Source organism: Hyaena hyaena, unplaced genomic scaffold (genome assembly GCF_003009895.1).
Source record: "Hyaena hyaena isolate Hyena2069 unplaced genomic scaffold, ASM300989v1 scaffold_257, whole genome shotgun sequence".
NCBI classification, from domain to species: Eukaryota; Metazoa; Chordata; class Mammalia; order Carnivora; family Hyaenidae; genus Hyaena; species Hyaena hyaena.
In genome coordinates, this window is record NW_024080889.1 from 416,071 (window position 1) to 435,139 (window position 19,069).

Here is a 19,069-nt window from a genome sequence, read left to right on the forward strand (position 1 = left end):
ACATCCTCGCCAGCATCTAGAGTTCTCTGATTTGCTCATTTTAGCCACTCTGACTGGCGTGAGGTGGTATCTCAGTGTGGTTTTGATTTGTATTTGCCTGATGAGGAGGGATGCTGAGCATCGTTTCATGTGTCTGTTAGCCATCTGGATGTCCTCTTTGGAGAAGTGTCTGTTCGTTCATATCTTCTGCCCATTTCTTCACTGGGTTGTTTGTTTTTTGGGTGTGGAGTTTGGTGAGTTCCTTATAGATTATGGATATTAACCCTTTATCTGATATGTCATTTGCAACTATCTTTTCCCATTCAGTTGGTTGCCTATTAGTTTTGGGGGTTGTTTCCTTTACTGTGCAGAAGCTTTTAATCTTGATGAGGTCCCAATCGTTTATTTTGGTTTTTAGTCAACAAGTCTTACTATGCAAAAGATCTTTCAGTGTTAGCTCATAGGTATAAGCTATCATTTAATTGTTTTTTAATTTTTTAAAAAATGTTTTAATGTGTATTTATTTTGAGAGACAGAACACAAGCAAGGGAATGGCAGAGAAAGAGAGGGAGACACAATTTGAAACAGGCTCCAGGCTCCAAGCCGTCAGCACAGAGTCCAACACAGGGCTCAAACTCACAAACCACGAGATAGTGACCTGAGCCGAAGTCAGACACTTAACCAACTGAGCCAAAAGATTTGGCCCCAAAAGCTTTCATTTTAATCCTGAAAGTGCAGTTATGATAAATATATTAAGTATCATTATGTAATTAATAATAAAATAGCTACCAATTTTAAGGCATATCATAATTTGAACATAATTCTGAGTGCTTTTTGTATCTTACAAGAATATAAATGTTTTAAAGGTGCTACTCCCATTTTACATCTGAGGTTCCTTTGGAAGTCATATCGAAATGTAATTATCAGGAAGTCTCACAGAGTCATTAGCAGTTTTTAGCCTCCATTTTTTATTAGACGTGCCTCCTTTTATATTACCTGATATATAATAGATAGTAAATGTTTGTGTAATTTCACCATTCCTAAATTGCTGTGTTTCTTCTAGTATATATCTTATGATGGAGTACAACTTAGTAAAAGTCAGTGACTCATTTAATTATGAATTTGATTGAAAGAAACTAAACTATATCCTGTTTTGAATTAAAATGAGATTACTTTTTCCCATATCTGATTTATTAGTAATCCTGGTTTCCATTAGCAAGATAGAAAAGATCTGTGCTTCAGAGACTGAAAATTTTACTAATGATTAATATATGCTAGCCATTATTATCATAGATGTTCTGCTTTTTTTCTTCCCAAACTTTAGATTAAAAGATAAGACTGTATCTTTCTACTTTTAGATTTCTGAGAGGAAGAGCTAGTGAATATGATCTGCTAATTATATTTTGTTTCCTCTGCAAGGCCAAAGTTTGAGACCTCTCACTCACTTCCCCCACCACCACCATCACCCAGGCCCCTACCAATGAATTGCTTTATTATACCTGATTTGTGATTAACTGTTTTCTCTTCATTCATTTTTATCAGCCCTTCCTTCTTCTTCCCCTTCCTCCTTAACTCCCTTCCTCCCACCTTCATTCTTTGTCTTTTATTTATTTTTTTAAATTTTTTTTCTTCAATAGTTTATTATCAAGTTGGTTTCCATATAACACCCAGTGCTCATCCCCACAAGTGCCCTCCTCCATGCCCATCACCTCACTTCCCTTCTCCCCACCCTCATCAGTCCTTAGTTTGTTCTCAGCATTCAAGATTCTCTCAAGGTTTGCCTCCCTCCCTCTCCCCAACTATTTCCCCCCCTACTTCTCCCCCATCGTCCTCTGTTAAGTTCCTCCTAATCCACCTATACGTGCAAACATATGGTAGCTGCCCTTCTCCGCCTGACTTATTTCGCTCAGCATAACACCCTCAAGATCCATCCATGTTGCTACACATGGCCAGATTTCATTCTTTCTCATTGCCATGTAGTATTCCATTGTATAGATGAACCACATCTTCTTGATCCATTCGTCCGTTGATGGACACTTAGGCTCTTTCCATGTTTTGGCTATTGTGGAGAGTGCTGCTGTGAACATTGGGGTCCATGTGCCTCTATGCAGCAGCACTCCTATATCCCTTGGGTAAATTCCTAGCAGTGCTATTGCTGGGTCTTAGGGGAGTTCTATTGTTAGTTTCCTGAGGAACCTCCACACTGTTTTCCAGAGGGGCTGTACCAGTTTACATTCCCACCAACAGTGTAGGAGGGTGGCCATTTCTCCACATCCTCGCCAGCATCTAGAGTCCTCTGATTTGCTCATTTTAGCCACGCTGACCGGCGTGAGGTGGTATCTCAGTGTGGTTTTGATTTGTATTTCCCTGATGAGGAGGGATGCTGAGCATCGTTTCATGTGTCTGTTGGCCATCTGGATGTCCTCTTTGAAGAAGTGTCTGTTCATATCTTCTGCCCATTTCTTCACTGGGATTATTTGTTTTTCAGGAGTGGGGTTTGGTGAGTTCCTTATAGATTTGGATACTAGCCCTTATCTGATATGTCATTTGCAACTATCTTTTCCCATTCTGTCAGTTGCCTATTAGTTTTATTGTTTCCTTTGCTGTGCAGAATTTTAATCTTGATGAGGTCCCAATAGTTCATCTTTGCTCTCGATTCCCTTGCCTTTGGGGATGTGTCAAGTAAGAAATTGCTGCGGTTGAGGTCAAGAAGGTTGTTTCCTGCTTTCTCCTCTAGGGTTTTGATGGCTTCCTGTCTCACATTCAGGTCCTTTATCCATTTTGAGTTTATTTTTGTGTATGGTGTGAGAAAATGATCTAGTTTCAATCCTCTGCATGTTGTTGTCCACTTCTCTCAGCACCATTTGCTAAAGAGACTGTCTTTTTTCCACTGGATATTCTTTCCTGCTTTGTCAAAGATCAGTTGGCCATACATTTGTGGGTCCAATTCTGGGTTCTCTATTCTATTCCATTGGTCTATGTGTCTGCTTTTGTGCCAATACCATACTGTCTTATAGGGGCACCTGGGTGGCTCAGTCGGTTAAGCCATACTGTCTTGATGATTACAGTTTTGTAGTAGAGGCTAAAGTCTGGGATGGTGATGCCTCCCGTTTTGGTTTTCTTCTTCAATATTACTTTGGCTATTCCGGGTGTTTTGTGGTTCCATACAAATTTTAGGATAGTTTGTTCTAGTTTTGAGAAGAATGCTAGTGCAATTTTGATTGGGATTGCATTGAATGTGTAGATTGCTTTGGGTAGTAATGACATTTTAACAATATTTTTTCTTCTGACCCATGAGCATGGAATGTTTTTCCAGTTTTTGTGTCTTCTTCAATTTCCTTCATAAGTTTTCTAAAATCCTCAACAAGATACTTGCAAATTGAATCCAACAGCACATAAAAAGAATTATCCACCATGATCAAGTGGGATTCATTCCTGGGTTACAGAACTGGTTCAATATTAACAAATCAATAAATATGATAAAACACATTAACAAAAGAAAAGATAAAAACCATATGATCCTGTCAATAGATGCAGAAAAAGCATTTGACAAAATATAGCATCCCTTCTTAATAAAGACCCTCGAGAAAGTTGGAATAGAAGGAACTTACTTAAACATCATAAAAGCCATCTGTGAGAAGCCCTCAGCTAATATCCTTAATGGGGAAAAATTGAGAGCTTCCCCCCTGAGATCAGGAACACGGCAGGGATGTCCACTCTCACTACTGTTGTTTAATGTAGTGCTGGGAGTCCTATCACAAGCCATCAGACAACAAAAGGAAACAAAAGGCATCAGAATTGGCAAAGAAGAAGTCAGACTTTCACTTTTCGCAGCTGACATGATACTCTACATAGAAAACCCAACAGACCCACCAGAAGCCTACTAGAACTGATCCATGAATTCAGCAAAGTTGCAGGGTACAAAATCAATGTACCGAAATCAGTTGCATTTTTATACACCAATAATGAAGCAACAGAAAGAGAAATCAAGAAACTGATCCCATTGTCTTTTAAATTTGTCATTTTAGCTTTTTGTTTTGGAGGGTTGATATGGGAACTTATTCCCTCTCCTTAATTAGATATATCTAGAGTAAGTTGTTTCATTTATTTAAAGCTTATATAATTAAAAAACAAAGCCATTTCTCCTTTCCATGGAACAGTTGCCATTGCTTCCCCTTCTGGGTTTGATTTGTAGGAATCCAATTGCCGTTGAAACCATTTATCCCTTCGTGAAACCTGACTCTCATGAACACCATATGCAGCTAGGCTGACAAGTTTGGTGCTGCCATTAGATGCACTAGCACACTTTTATCTCTTTAGAAAGGAAGAAAATGCCACACAATTCTGAGAACCACATTTTTTTCTTGAAACAATTTGTTTTTCCCTTGTCTATTTTTGTGCTAACGTTCTGAAATAGATTTTTGCTGCTGGTAGTGTGCTATGAATGGTAACTTTGTGCTATGATATTGAGAGGAAGAAGCAGAGTCTCCTAGCCATGAGAAGGATGTGATATCTGCATGGTGAAATCTTGTAAATTGTAGTAGAAGGAACTGACAAGTAGGAATTTTGTAATTTGGGGCTTGGCTGTCTATTGGCCCTATAGGTGGCTCTCATTGATTGTAATTTGAAAATCTCAAAGTAAACATGATTCAGATCTTAGGAAGATTAATTAGATTAATTAAAAATTTAACAAAGTCTCTCTTTGATTAGAACAAATTGTTAGTTAAGGCCACTAGAAAGCATCAACTGGCTGTGGGATTCCTGTGTATTTCTCAACTACTTCCAAAACATTAGAATGATTTGCCAATACCTGCTAGAAGACTGATCACTTTGTTGTTTTTTATAGTTAATTGAACAGCTAATGTGCCTTTGAAGGCTGTATTTCTATTGAATACATTTTGTGAAGTTTTGAAATGTGTGTTGTATATTAATTTAAACTCAAGAAGATACCTATATTTTCATAATTATTTTCCCTTCTCGCTCATTTTCATAAAATGACAATTTGGGAAGTACACAGTTTCCAGGCAAATTGTCTTGAAATTGAATACTTTAAGCCACTAAGCTAACCAACCTGCCTGCTTGCCTGCTTTCGTTTTTTTTCTCCTTCTTTCCTTCCTGACTTCTTTCCTCCCTTCCTTTTTTGGGAGTATCCTGTTTAGGTAATATTTAATATCACTTGTGAGGTTAGTGCTGTGATATCCACTTGATCCAGTGATGTGAAAGCAAGAAGGACTTATTTTCTCCCTTTTGTAGGGAATGACATTCCAATTGTTCTTTGATATCTTTAAATTCAGAGGTTGCCAATGATCAAATCAGGGTCAAGATTGGCCTCAAATATTTTAGTAAGAGCAGAAAGAAAAATGACATCCTAATGTCCGAGTGTCCTGATCTGCAGATCTCCACTGATGAATTAAAACTATACAGGTGTGAAATTTGGTACTGGAGGCTTTGGCTACTTGAGCACCTTTTATCGTATAATAGTTCTGGAATGTGAAGATCTGAATTTTCATGGAAAAACTGATATTTCATGGCCAATAATGGATTTCTTAGGTCCTTGTCATTTCAAATTGCCATGAGGTCTAGTTATTGCTGCTCTAAATATATATATATGAAACTGCCTCCCAATGAACTTATTGCTGTGGTGCTAACTTGTCTTGACACTCTTGCTGACAGCTCTCGTGGCCCTTAACATGGTCTACTTCCTATAGTCACAGCACAGGTTTTGTGGAGGATTCAACCTAAATTTCTGGGATGAATTTCTATAGACAAGAGATATATGGGCTTTAAAAATTAAGAGGTTTGATTCTGTTTTGAATTTGGATATCAAATGAATCTGAGCACATGACATTTTAATGCTGTTTGTCTTTTCAAATAGATTTACCTTCTAATGCATGTGACAACAGGATTTTGCTCATCAGCTAGGACATACATTTCAGAGGAGTTGTTACCTAAAATATTATCATAAGGCATAAGAAAACACACGATTTAAGTTGCCTTTCATGAACATAATTAAGAATTAATAAGCCAGTACCAGTGGCTAGTCCCCAGAATTTCCACTGTTTTGCCTTTTGTGACCTGTGTTATTAAAAGTCCATTATTTTTACAGACTTTATTAAATTGGATCTTATTAAAGCATTCTATATTTGCATTTGGTCTTTCATAATTCATTATTATTATGACATTTACTTTTTACCATCAGATCTGAAAACATATCATAAGCTACCCTTTTCTCTTGAAAGAAATGCTAATTTCAAACAGTCCTCTAATAGAAGAGAAAAGCTTTATCAGTTTTTTCATTTATTCCAGATCGTGTTAAGAATACTAATGCTAGACTTCAGTATGCTAATATCTCTGAGCTTTTTTGGTCAAAAGCTTAGAATTATTATTTTTATCCCATGGTAAGTATGAAACTAGAAGACCTGCTACTACTGGAGAAAACACAATTCTAAAGTACAATTCTTGATGCTAAAGACTTGTGAAATGTTGCTAAATCCTGTTTAGTCTGGGATGCTGCCAGTCAATTTAACTTTGTACCACACGGTATTTGTATTTAAGAAATTCTTTCCTCTTAAAATTCATTTTGTTTGTTTTTCTCATTGTTTAGGGCAGTATAGCTTGCAGTGTTTAAGACTGTCCCATGCTGTCCGCTGCCAGCCAGCATTTAGGGAGTGCTGCCTGCTTTCCTATATGATAATCATTTCTGTATCGTTTAAGATATCGTTGAAAACTAAATATAGCAGGATTGTATATACTGATATCAGACAGGCTATCTAATTGTAACATAATTAGTAAAACAGTGATTTTTTGTTGTTGGAGAACTAGTAAGTTTATTAAACTCTCAAAAATGAAACTGACTTTGACTTTTTTCTCATTTTAGATTTCTGACAATGTGCAATAGACATTTTGGCAGTGTTGTTGCACAAACCATTCGGACTCAAAAAACAGATCAGTTTCCACTTTTTCTGATTATTATGGGAAAGCGTTCATCTAATGAAGTGTTAAATGTGATACAAGGTAATGTACATGTCACAAAGGGAGTAGAGTGTCTTCTTGTGTATGAGATAACCTTACAATATATTTACCATCAAAGTTGACAGTAATTCTCTATATTGGTGAACGTCTTTGTGTTTTAAAACATAGAATATCCTAAAGAAGAATATCTTCAAAAAGTATAGGTTCTCTGAAAAATGAAATATGCTGCATTAAATTCCAACAGAAATTTCTTAATAAAATTGCACAACCCTTGGGACATAGCATAATCATGTTAATTGTTCCAAATTGCTAAATTCTCCAACAATTAAGTCATAATCACTTGTCAAATATGACATTTCTTATACATATATTGATTTCTTGCTGTAAGGTTGATTAATTGAAAGAAATGCTGATCTTTTACTTATCTACAAAAAACCAGTGACTGGGTATTACAAATTAATTGTTCACAAATGGTTGCTGGTACATCCTTATTTGTGTGAATCCATGTTAGGATGCAGTACTAAGACGTGAAGCCATAGGATGTCTGTAAGTTTAATCACATTGCATACTCTATACAAACAAAAAAAAGTTATGTTTTTAAACTGTTACTGATATAACTCAAGGATTATTATAAGATTATTATTTATAAAATAGCCTAAATTGAAAACAATATATCTTTTCTATGCCATAGTGAAAAGATGTTTCAAGTGTCCCAAGCTAAAGCTTGTATCTGAGATACTTTTTTTTTTTTTTTTGGTTTATTTATTTGAGAGAGAGAGAAAGAGCCTGTGCATGAGCACTAGCAAATGAGAGTCAGAGAGAGCGCGAGAGAGAGAATCTCAGGGAGGCTCTGGGATGTCAGTGCAGAGCCCAGTATGGGGCTCGAACTCACTAACCATGAGATCATGACGTGAGCTGAAACCAAGAGTCAGTCACTTAACTGACTGAGACCCCCCCAGTAAACCCTGAGTTACTTTTTTTCTACCTGTATTTCAGTCAAAAGTTCTATAGCAGTTAATATGATGGCGGGGCATGGTGTAAATTCTAGTGCCTTTAAAACTCAAAATAAAATCTCTGGTATTTTTCGTTTGCCCTGTAACTAGAGCATTGAGTTTCATAAATAATTGTAAAGAAGCTCTTCTGGGGGAATGAATTACATAGGGTAAATGGATAATGAAGATAATATTTCATTTCATTCCTGTTTTCCCTGTCACAGGCAATATTATTATAGAGAGTGGTTCTCAAAATGTGGTCCATGGATCCTGGAGGTCCTCTAGACACTTTCATTGGATCTGTGATGTCAAATTGTTTTCATGTGACAAGACTTTTCTTTTTTGCCTTTATTTTTTCTTTTTTTTTCCTTTTTTTACTATGTTTCCATGTGCACTGGTAGCACAAAATCAAGGTTGTGTAAAACTGGCACCTTCAGACAAATCAAGGTCATGATCAAAACTATACTAATAATTCTATTCGTTATTATGTGCAATTTGAAAATTATTGTATTAAATTTTTACCCTTTTTACAGTTTGTGTGACACAATGAGAGGTATAGATAACACCATTTCAGAGTACAAGGGTAGTCTCAAAGAAAAGCACTTGTGTGGTTGCTTGAGCTGAACTAGTCATTTTTTCTTTTTTTTCTTTCTTTTCTTTTTTTTTACAAATAGTTTATTGTCAAATTAGTTTCCACATAACACCCAGTGCTCATCCCCACAAGTGCCCTACTCCATGCCCATCCCCCTCCTACATCCATCAGTCCTCAGTTTTTGTCAGCATTCAAGAGTCTCTCAAGGTTTGCCTCTCTCCCTTTCCCCCACCATTTCCCTCCTTCTTCTCCCCCTTGTTCCTCAGTTAAGTTCACCTAATCCTCCTATATGTGCAAACATTTGATATTTGTCCTTCTCTGCCTGACTTATTTTGCTCAGCATAACACCCTCAAGGTCCATCCGTGTTTCTACACATGGCCAGATTTCATTCTTTCTCATTGCCATGTAGTATTCCATGGTATAGATAAACCACATCTTCTTGATCCATTCGTCCGTTGATGGACACTTAGGCTCTTTCCATGTTTTGGCTATTGTGGAGAGTGCTGCTATGAACATTGGGGTCCATGTGCTCCTATGCCTCAGCATTTCTGTATCCCTTGGGTAAATTCCTAGCAGTGCTATTGCTGGGTCATAGGGGAGTTCTATTGTTAGTTTCCTGAGGAACCTCCACACTGTTTTCCAGAGGGGCTGTACCAGTTTACATTCCCACCAACAGTGTAGGAGGGTGCTCGTTTCTCCACATCCTCTCCAGCATCTAGAGTCCTCTGATTTGCTCATTTTAGCCACGCTGACCGGTGTGAGGTGGTATCTCAGTGTGGTTTTGATTTGTATTTCCCTGATGAGGAGGGATGCTGAGCATCGTTTCATGTGTCTGTTGGCCATCTGGATGTCCTCTTTGGAGAAGTGTCTGTTCCTATCTCCTGCCCATTTCTTCACTGGGTTGTTTGTTTTTTGGATGTGGAGTTTGGTGAGTTCCTTATAGATTTTGGATATTAACCCTTTATCTGATATGTCATTTGCAACTATCTTTTCCCATTCCGTTGGCTGCCTATTAGTTTTGTGGGTTGTTTCCTTTGCTGTGCAGCATTTTTTCTTACAGAACATCATTTTTGCTTGAAAATACTGACAAACTATACTTAGATAGCCTGGGTATTACTGATGGTACTTGTTGCCAATGATAAAATTTGAGCTTTTAAGCAAGATGTTGTGTCCTCCACCATAAGATTGACAGCTTAAATAATTTTCTGATGACATCAGTTATAATGTTAACAAATGTGATTTTTAATATCATAGGTATTAGGTATGTCAGTACTGAGGAGAAATGCATAAGTCAGTGAACCAGTATTTTCCACTTAACCAATGCATGATGTTGTAAAATCATGCATAGATAAAAGGTCCATCCAAAGACAAAATAGGTCAGTGGACCTTAATATTACGAAGTGCAAACAGTTCATTAATGCTTTCAAATTCTTCACTTACTTGAAGAAACTTCTACTTGTCAGTTTAGGTGTATCAAAGAACATTTAAAATTATTTATTAAAATACTCCTCTTTTTCAACTACATATCTATATGAGGCCATATTTGCTTCATAAATTTCAACTAAGATGTAAGACAACGTATTTTAACCGGTTTAATATAGAAGTAAATATGAGAATCCAGTATGTTCTATTAAGCCAGACATTAAGGACATTTCCAAAATTGTTAAAACAATACTATTCTTCTTGCTAAGCTTTCTCATTTGGAACATGGAACCATTTTTCATAAAAATGTGGTTCTTATATTAACATGTAATGGGTTTATTAATGTTACTTTTAAATGAATGATAAATATGCTTTAAGTATTTAAAATTTAATTTCTAACACAATAAATGTTGATAACAATAACCCACATAAAAATTATTTGGGAATCTCAGTAGTTGGTAAGGGTATAAATGAGTTCTGAAAGCAAAAGTTTTATAACCACTACAATAGGCTATAAAGAAAAAAACTTGTTCAAAACTGCATTAATTGGTACATTTTCTCCAGTTTGGCAGTGAATCCTTACAGTTAGATCTGAAGCATAGTTGACAAGCAGGCTTAAGCCTGAAAAAGCCTGATTACATACTGGCCATTATGTAATCACCTCTCTGGTACCCTCCATTAAGAGCTCCTATCCCAAGGCACCTGGGTCGCTCACTCAGTTAAGTGTCTGATTCTTGATTTCAACTCAGGTCACAGTTTGTGGGATTGAGCCCGCATCAGGCTTTGGCCTGACCTCCCAGAACCTGCTTGAGATATTCTCTCTCCCTCTCTCATTCAAAATAAATAAACAAACATAAGAACTCATATCCTGTGCTCTGAGTCTTAGTCACTACAGTCTTCAAATAAGAAAGGGAAACTCAAAGATTTGCGCAGTATCAAAATCTCCATTGAAGATTCTCCTAAACTTTTTCCACTTGTTGTATCTATTCTTAATAAACTACCAGTGATTGTGTATATTCTGTGTTCATTGTTATCTTCACTCTGCTGATAAGGAAGTTGATACTCAGAGAGCTATAGTCAGTCACTTATTTACTCACTTACTAAGTGAATAGTTATTAAGCCCTTGTCACATGCTAGGCAGTTCTAGATACTAGAACATATAGTTTTTAAGTAGTGGCGCTAGGTTAGAACTGTAACTATAAAACCAGCTCTGCTTTCTCAGTACCATGGCATCACACCAAGATAATATTTGTTATTTATTGAGAGACTAGTGCTGGCAAAGGAAACAATAAAACTAATAGGCAACTGACAGAATGGGAAAAGATAGTTGCAAACGACATATCAGATAAAGGGCTAGTATCCCAAATCTATAAGGAACTCACCAAACTCCACATCCGAAAAACAAACAACCCAGTGAAAAAATGGGCAGAAGATATGAACAGACACTTCTCCAAAGAGGACATCCAGATGGCCAACAGACACATGAAACGATGCTCAGCATCCCTCCTCATCAGGGAAATACAAATCAAAACCACACTGAGATACCACCTCACACCGGTCAGCGTGGCTAAAATGAGCAAATCAGAGGACTCTAGATGCTGGAGAGGATGTGGAGAAATGGGCACCCTCCTACACTGTTGGTGGGAATGTAAACTGGTACAGCCCCTCTGGAAAACAGTGTGGAGGTTCCTCAGGAAACTAACAATAGAACTCCCCTATGACCCAGCAATAGCACTGCTAGGAATTTACCCAAGGGATATAGGAGTGCTGCTGCATAGAGGCACATGGACCCCAATGTTCATAGCAGCACTCTCAACAATAGCCAAAACATGGAAAGAGCCTAAGTGTCCATCAACGGACGAATGGATCAAGAAGATGTGGTTCATCTATACAATGGAATACTACATGGCAATGAGAAAGAATGAAATCTGGCCATGTGTAGCAACATGGATGGATCTTGAGGGTGTTATGCTGAGCGAAATAAGTCAGGCGGAGAAGGGCAGCTGCCATATGTTTGCACGTATAGGAGGATTAGGAGGAACTTAACAGAGGACAATGGGGGAGAAGTAGGGGGGGAAATAGTTGGGGAGAGGGAGGGAGGCAAACCTTGAGAGAATCTTGAATGCTGAGAACAAACTAAGGACTGATGAGGGTGGGGAGAAGGGAAGGGGGGTGATGGGCACGGAGGAGGGCACTTATGGGGATGAGCACTGGGTGTTATATGGAAACCAACTTGACAATAAACTATTTAAAAAGAGAGAGGGAGAGAGACTAATGTTGATGTGACTGATATAGATTGTTTCTTTTACTAAGGACCACAGATGCTTCCTAACCTGCTGCCATTGGTCATAAGGAAAATAGAGAAAAGGACCATTGAAAGGTCATGTTAGTCTAGCTCTGCTCTAGAATAACACCAGCAAGGATGCTTGTTCTTTGTTGTCCTGTTTCATCAGTGACACAAGAAGACCCTTCTCAAGCGCTGGAGAAAGATGGGCACTTTTGCCTATAGTTTTGAAAGAAAAGAAGAATTGCCAAATCTTTATGTATCCTTATGGATTTCTCTCTTGCACATATATCCAAAGCAAGTAACAGGACAGTGCTTTCGAGAAATGGCATATATGTGCTTTATGTGCTGTACTTTTGTTATGGCATTGGGCAGGGAATAAAATAGCATTAAGGAAAATTAAGCTTTTATTTTTTTTTAATTTTTTACTAGTTGTTTTTGAGAGAGAGTGCAAGCAGAGGAGGGGCAGAGAGAGAGGGAGACAGAGAATCTAAAGCAGGCTCTGCTGTCAGCACAAAGCCTCACATGGCACTCAAACCCATGAACCATGAGATCCTGACCTGAGCCGAAGTCTGATGCTCAATCAACTGAGCAACCCAGGCGCTCCAAAAGGAAATCAAATATTTAAATACTCTCTTATAAATTAATTAATATAACACTGTATATTAACTAACTGGAATTAAAATTAAAACTTTAAAAAAATAAAATAAATAAGTACTCTCATAAAGTTTATAGTATAGTCATTTAAAAGCAGCTGAAGGGGAAAAATATCAATTGGGCAAGAAAAGAACTCTTTTTTTTTAATTTTTCAAAAAATGAATTAACGTTTGCTTCACCAAAGAGTGATAAGAGATAATTAGTTATAAGAGATAATTCTAAATAAATAGTGTATTGAGGTGGCAAAGAGAAAAGGTTTTTGAGTCGGACTCATTTGATTTCAAACCCTGGCCCCACCACTTAATCAGCTTGATCTTAATTGCACAGGCTACTTGAGCTCTCAAAGTCAAAATCATAATGATATCTTCAAAGAATTGTTGTACAGGTTAAATGAGTGTGTGTGTGTGTGTGTGTGTAGTAGTAGTAGTAGTAGTAGTAGTAGTAGTAGTAGTAGTAGTAGTAGTATTTAGCCTAATTACTAGCATATAAACAAATGGTAGTTGTTGCTAGTATCTTTAAGTACATGAGTTTTTCTAACTTGAAAGAGTTTCTGATCCTCATGACTTAACCATTCTTCATAGTGCTGAAAATCTTTCTCATTAAGAGGTGGTTTCCTCAGATCTACTATATTTGAAATTTCAGCTGCCTATATACTGCTTTACTCTTTCACACTGAACATATGAAACTTTTCAATGAAAATGTGACAGTATTTTAACTAGATATTAGCATCATAGTATTGTAAGTTTTATTAGGCTTTAGTTACTCCTTACTGATTAACTCTAGAACGGCTTTCCATTTTATAATAACTTTAATAACGTGAAATTTGGCAATCTCAATGTGTTGCTAGGTAACACAACAGTGGATGAGTTAATGATGAGACTCATGGCTGCAATGGAGATCTTCACGGCCCAACAACAGGAAGATATAAAGGATGAGGTAAGATGAAAGGTTAAGTAGACCTTTAATAGGATTTTCATGGGATAACTTGTCAAATGGGGCTATGTCGTGATTGATAAATAAGGATGATGAAGATGCATTTCCAGATGAACCAAGGACTTTTATACCATTGAGTTGACCTTTCAGTCCATTCTTTTCATGACCTAAGACCCAACAATTTGTTTAACTTTATGGACATTTATACTTTGCTAGATTTGGAGTGGTGACAGGTCAATTTGCAGGAAATGAATTCCGAAGCATATTTACAAAAGAAACGAGAGTCCAGGAAATCCTGTGCACTGTGTGATTTTTTTCTTCACTCACTTTCAAGATCCTTTTACTCTTTTTAAATATTGAGATTGATTACGAGTAAACAGATTTTACATTGGAACATATTTTTGAAGCACTGTGAGAATTAGTAAAAGATCTCCAGAATTCTGAATTTTTCAGTCTCCTAAGTATATTCAGTTGGTATAAATGGCATGAGGATGGAACCTCAAATAAAGTAATAATAACAGCAATATTGATAATAACAATAGTAGTCACTACTTACTGAATATTTATAATGTGCTAAGCACTGAGCTAAGCACTTTATATTTATTATCTCATGTGGTCTCAAAACAACCCCATGAGGTTGTATATGAGTCACATGGAGTTCTGGCAGAAAACACATAGCTTTCAAACTTGTTTATTTGAGAACAGTTTAATAAAAGAACTATTTATAAAGGTAAGGACAGGACTTATGGAAATCAGCAATAGATAGTACAAACTCTAGGGCAAAAAGGAGCCATTACCACCCCTAGGCCTAAAGGCCTTGGAGAAGGTGGTATATCGAGAGGACTATATCTGGTAGAGGGATATAGCCCTTGGTGGCCTGGTAGGTTGGAAACCAGGGAATAGCTTTACTTTCCTTCCAAGCTCTGATCTCCTGCTAGTACCTCCTACTGACCTAACCCAACCAGAAACTGAAAGGCAAGAAAACTTCCCTGAGCAGAAAGCTAGGTGAATTGTGAATACTGAGGAGCAAATGAGAGATAATCTAGTACAGATTGGTACTATTTGTCTTCACTTTTCAGATGAGAATACTAAAGATCAAAAGGGTTAATTAAGTTCATTTGCCCAAGATCACATGGCTAGTAGGACCTATAATAATCTCAAGTAATCATTATTGCTTTATCAGTCAGAAAATTTCTGGGTTTGGAAAACAGCTTAAAAGTAAAGTACAAAACACATGCTAACATTTGTTAATTTGAGATGCTTATTTCAAGGTACTTTTTAAATTACCCTTCGTTATATTTTTAATTGAAAAAAAATTTTTCATAGACAAATAGGAAGTTTGATTTCTGAGCAATGATGAAAAGTTTCCAGCTATAGGAAGTACTTTCAATACAATATCAATTAGCTATTACAAATGGAAAATATGTAGACAGTTTTAATAAAAGTAGAACTATTGTATTTTACCTTATTTGCTTGTCTCTTTCTTCTATTAGACTGTGAATTTGTTAAGGGCAAGAGTTGGGTCATAATTGTATCCCCTAACAGTGTACGTAGGATGAAGTAGGCACTCAACAAATGTTTGTTAAATGATTGAACAAATGAATACTTGGCAGAATTCACATGAAATAGTGTTAGCTGATGGGGCACCTGGGTGGCTCAGTTGATTAAGCGTTCACCTTCAGCTCAGGGCATGATCTTGCAGTCTGTGAGTTCAAGCCCTGCATCGGGCTCTGTGCTGACAGCTTGGAGCCTGGAGCCTGCTTCTGATTCTTTGTCTCCCTCTTTCTCTGCCCCTCCCCCATTCTCTCTCTCTCTTTTTCTCTCTCTCTGTCTCTCTCTCTCTCTAATAAACATTAAAAAAAAAGTTAGTTGAAAAAAATTCTTGATTACAGTGGTATAAAATCTGATTAACAAATTAGCACTAATTAACAAATATGAAATTTTGGAGTGCTGTAACTGGTTTTGAGTTTTAATACACATTAGGTTTCTTTTATTGCTGGAAAAATGATGTTTGTAATTTTCCTTAATAGTTAGTGTTTCATTTACTCTAAAGAAAAGGTAATCAGGTATATGATGGAAAGATGTTTATCTGTTACTCTATAAATTGACAATGACATTTGAAATAATGAAGTACTGTACTTACTTAGGAATTTGTAATAATAGGTATGTTGTCGTTTTTTATTACATTTATCCTGGAATAGAGGCATTGATTGACAATAAGTCACTAAACACATTCTTCAGCCATTTAAATCTTGAGTCTCATTAGTACTAGATTTACAGATTATGCTGTATAATAATATGAATGCACAATATTTGCATGCATATTCCCAGTTCATTCTTTCATCTTAATTTGTGTTCTTCATAATTCATTGGTAAAGAAATTGACTTTAATTCCTTTAATACGAGCACAAAATTTAATATGAGGGTTACAGGAAAAATCCAGGGCTCCATATAATTGAAATTTTTATTGAAATTTAACTGTAAGAGGTAAGGATTTCTCTTTGTTTTTAAAGTGTCTTCATAGAAGTTATCATTCACTTCATAAGTAGAGTTCCTTAGGTTGAAAGACTTGTTTTGGACTATGCATAGATCATAAATGATTTGGTCCTGCTGAGTATGTGACAAGAAATACTGTCCCTTATAATTGCAAATTTGCTTTTACTCTTCAAAAAAATTTCAAGTAAGGCTTTATCTTAAGCTTGCAATTATAATCAAATTCAGGAACCGAGATGGGGGACGGCTTCCTAGGCCTGAATTTATGTAAACTTAACTTTGGTTCCATTGCATCCATTACTTTACTGATTCCATTGTATTAGTGCAACCAGAGATGCCTATACTATACAAAGCTTTTATTAAAAAAAAAAACAAATCCAAACATTCATTTTCTGAATCATTCTTTAATGGCCTAGAATGCACTAACCTTTGTATCACTAATTGTTCTGTTTTCTTTTCTTTTTCTTCCAAGATCTTATTCAAGTTAGTTATTGCCATATAGTGTAGTATTGGTTTCAGGAGTAGAATTTAGTGATTCATCACTTACATACAACACCCAGTACTCACCACCACAAGTGCCCTCTTTAATGCCCATCACCCATTCTCCCACCAACCTCCCCTCCAGCAACCCTCAATTTGTTCTCTATATTTAAGAGTCTCTTATGGTTTGCCTCCCTCTCTGTTTATATCTTATTTTTTCTTCCCTTCCCCTATGTTCATCTGTTTTCTTTCTTAAATTCCATGAGTGGAATCAAATGGTATTGTCTTTCTCTGACTGACTTTGCTTAGATAGCAGAAGATACTCTAACTCCACCCACATTGTTGGAACTGGCAAGATTTTGTTCTTTTTGATGGCTGAGTAATATTCCATTGTGTATAATCAAGAAGTATGCATTATATAACCCTCTTGTTTTGGCAGAACTGCTTATAGTTTTATTCACAGACATTTTCAGTAATGATTTAGTTTGGTTTTTTAAGTGTTTACTGAGCATCTATCAAGTATATAGCACCAGGCTCAGTCCTGGAGACAGAGGTACTTTGCTGCATTGTAGACTTATTGACAATGAAGGGATGAGAAGGAAAATAAATATCACTCCGTCATAGTAGCCACATCTAAAAATCTATTTTTACTTACAACCTGGTTCCAAACAATAGATACTTGCTAGCATGTAAACAGATTCAATTATTTTCATATGCCCTATTTTCTTTAGCCATGAGTCATCCAGAAACCCCGATTACAAAGAGTTTATGATACTTCGTTCCTAATCTGTTTATTATTTTATTCCTTTGTTCATCCATTCAACATTTATTTATTTAGAATCCTCATAGGTGCAGGGATTACTTCCTTCCAGATTTTTCTATTTCTTACTGATTCAGTGTTGGCAGGTTGTATGTTGCAAGGAATATTTTTTTTTTTTAAGTTTATTTTGATAAAGAAAGAGAAAGTGGGGAAGGGGCACAGAGAGAGGGAGAAAAAATCCCAAGCAGGCTCTGTACTATGAGCATAGAGCCCAGCGCAGGACTCAGTCCTACAGACTGTGAGATCATGACTTGAGCCTAAACCAAGAGTTGGACATTTAACCGATGGAGCCAAGCCACCCAGGCACCCCACAAGGAATTTATCCATTTCTTCTAAATGATCTAATTTATTTGCATACTGGAATGTAATTGTTCATAGTAATCTCTTACAATCCTTTTTGTATTTCTGTACTGTCAATTGTAATATCTCTTTCATTTCTGATTTATTTATATGAGCCCTCTTTTTTTTTCTTGGTGAGTCTGTCTAAAGGCTTGTCAATTTTGTTTATCTTTTCAAAAACTCAGCTCTTAGTTTCACTGAACTCTTCTTTTTTATTATTGAAATTTAATCAACATAAAATGATATTCTGTGACTTTATGAATGCGTGCCATCGGTCCTAGCAGCTTTTTGGTGGAATCTTTCAGGTTTTCAGCAAATAGTGTAAGTTTCACTTCTTCCTTGCCAGTTTGGATACATTTTCTTTTTATTGTCTGATTGCTGTGGCTAGAACTTCCTGTACTATGCTAAATAGAAGTGGTGAGGGTGGATATCCCTGCCTTATTCCTGACCATAGAGGTAAAGCTCTCAATTGAGGATGATATTAGCTGTGGGTTTTTCCTATATAGTCTTTATTATATTGAGGTATGTTCCCTCTAACCATACTTTGTTGAAGGTTTTTATCATGAATGGATGTTCAACTTGTCAAATTTTTTTTTGCATCTTTTGAGAGGATCATATGATTCTTATCCTTTCTTTTATTAATGTGGTGTATCATGTTGATTAATTTGTGAATAGTGAACCACCTTGCAGGCCGGGAATAAATCCCACTTGATCGTGGTAGGATTCTATTCATGTATTGTGGATTCAGTTTGGTAGTATTTTATTGAGAATTTTTGCATCCATGTTCATCAGGAATATTGGCCTATAGTTATGTTTTTTAGTGGAGTCTTTGTCTGGTTTTGGTATCACAGTAATGCTAACCTCATAAAATGAATTTGGAAGTTTTCCTTCCATTTCTATATTTTGAAATAGTTTGAGAAGAGTAGATATTAACTCTTCGTTAAATGTTTGGCAGAATTCCCCTCTGAAGCCATCTGGCTCTGGACTTTTATTTGTTGGGAGATTTTTGATTACAGATTTCATTTCTTTGCTAGTTATCAGTCTGTCAAGTTTTCTATTTCTCCCAATTTCAGTTTTGGTAGTTTATATGTTCCTAGGAATTTAT

At 36.4% G+C, this 19,069-nt stretch overlaps 1 protein-coding gene across 4 annotated transcripts in view; it reads left to right on the top strand.

The window, feature by feature from the left end:
- The window catches only part of FAF1 (Fas associated factor 1), a 451,681-nt gene that overhangs the window by 350,518 nt on the left and 82,094 nt on the right, over nucleotides 1–19,069 (top strand). For all 4 annotated transcript variants that reach the window (XM_039245398.1, XM_039245400.1, XM_039245401.1 and 1 more), the window contains 2 exons: nucleotides 6,857–6,993; nucleotides 13,747–13,835. In XM_039245398.1, coding sequence (XP_039101329.1) covers nucleotides 6,857–6,993; nucleotides 13,747–13,835 — 226 coding nt within the window. The remainder of the gene's footprint in view (nucleotides 1–6,856; nucleotides 6,994–13,746; nucleotides 13,836–19,069) is intronic.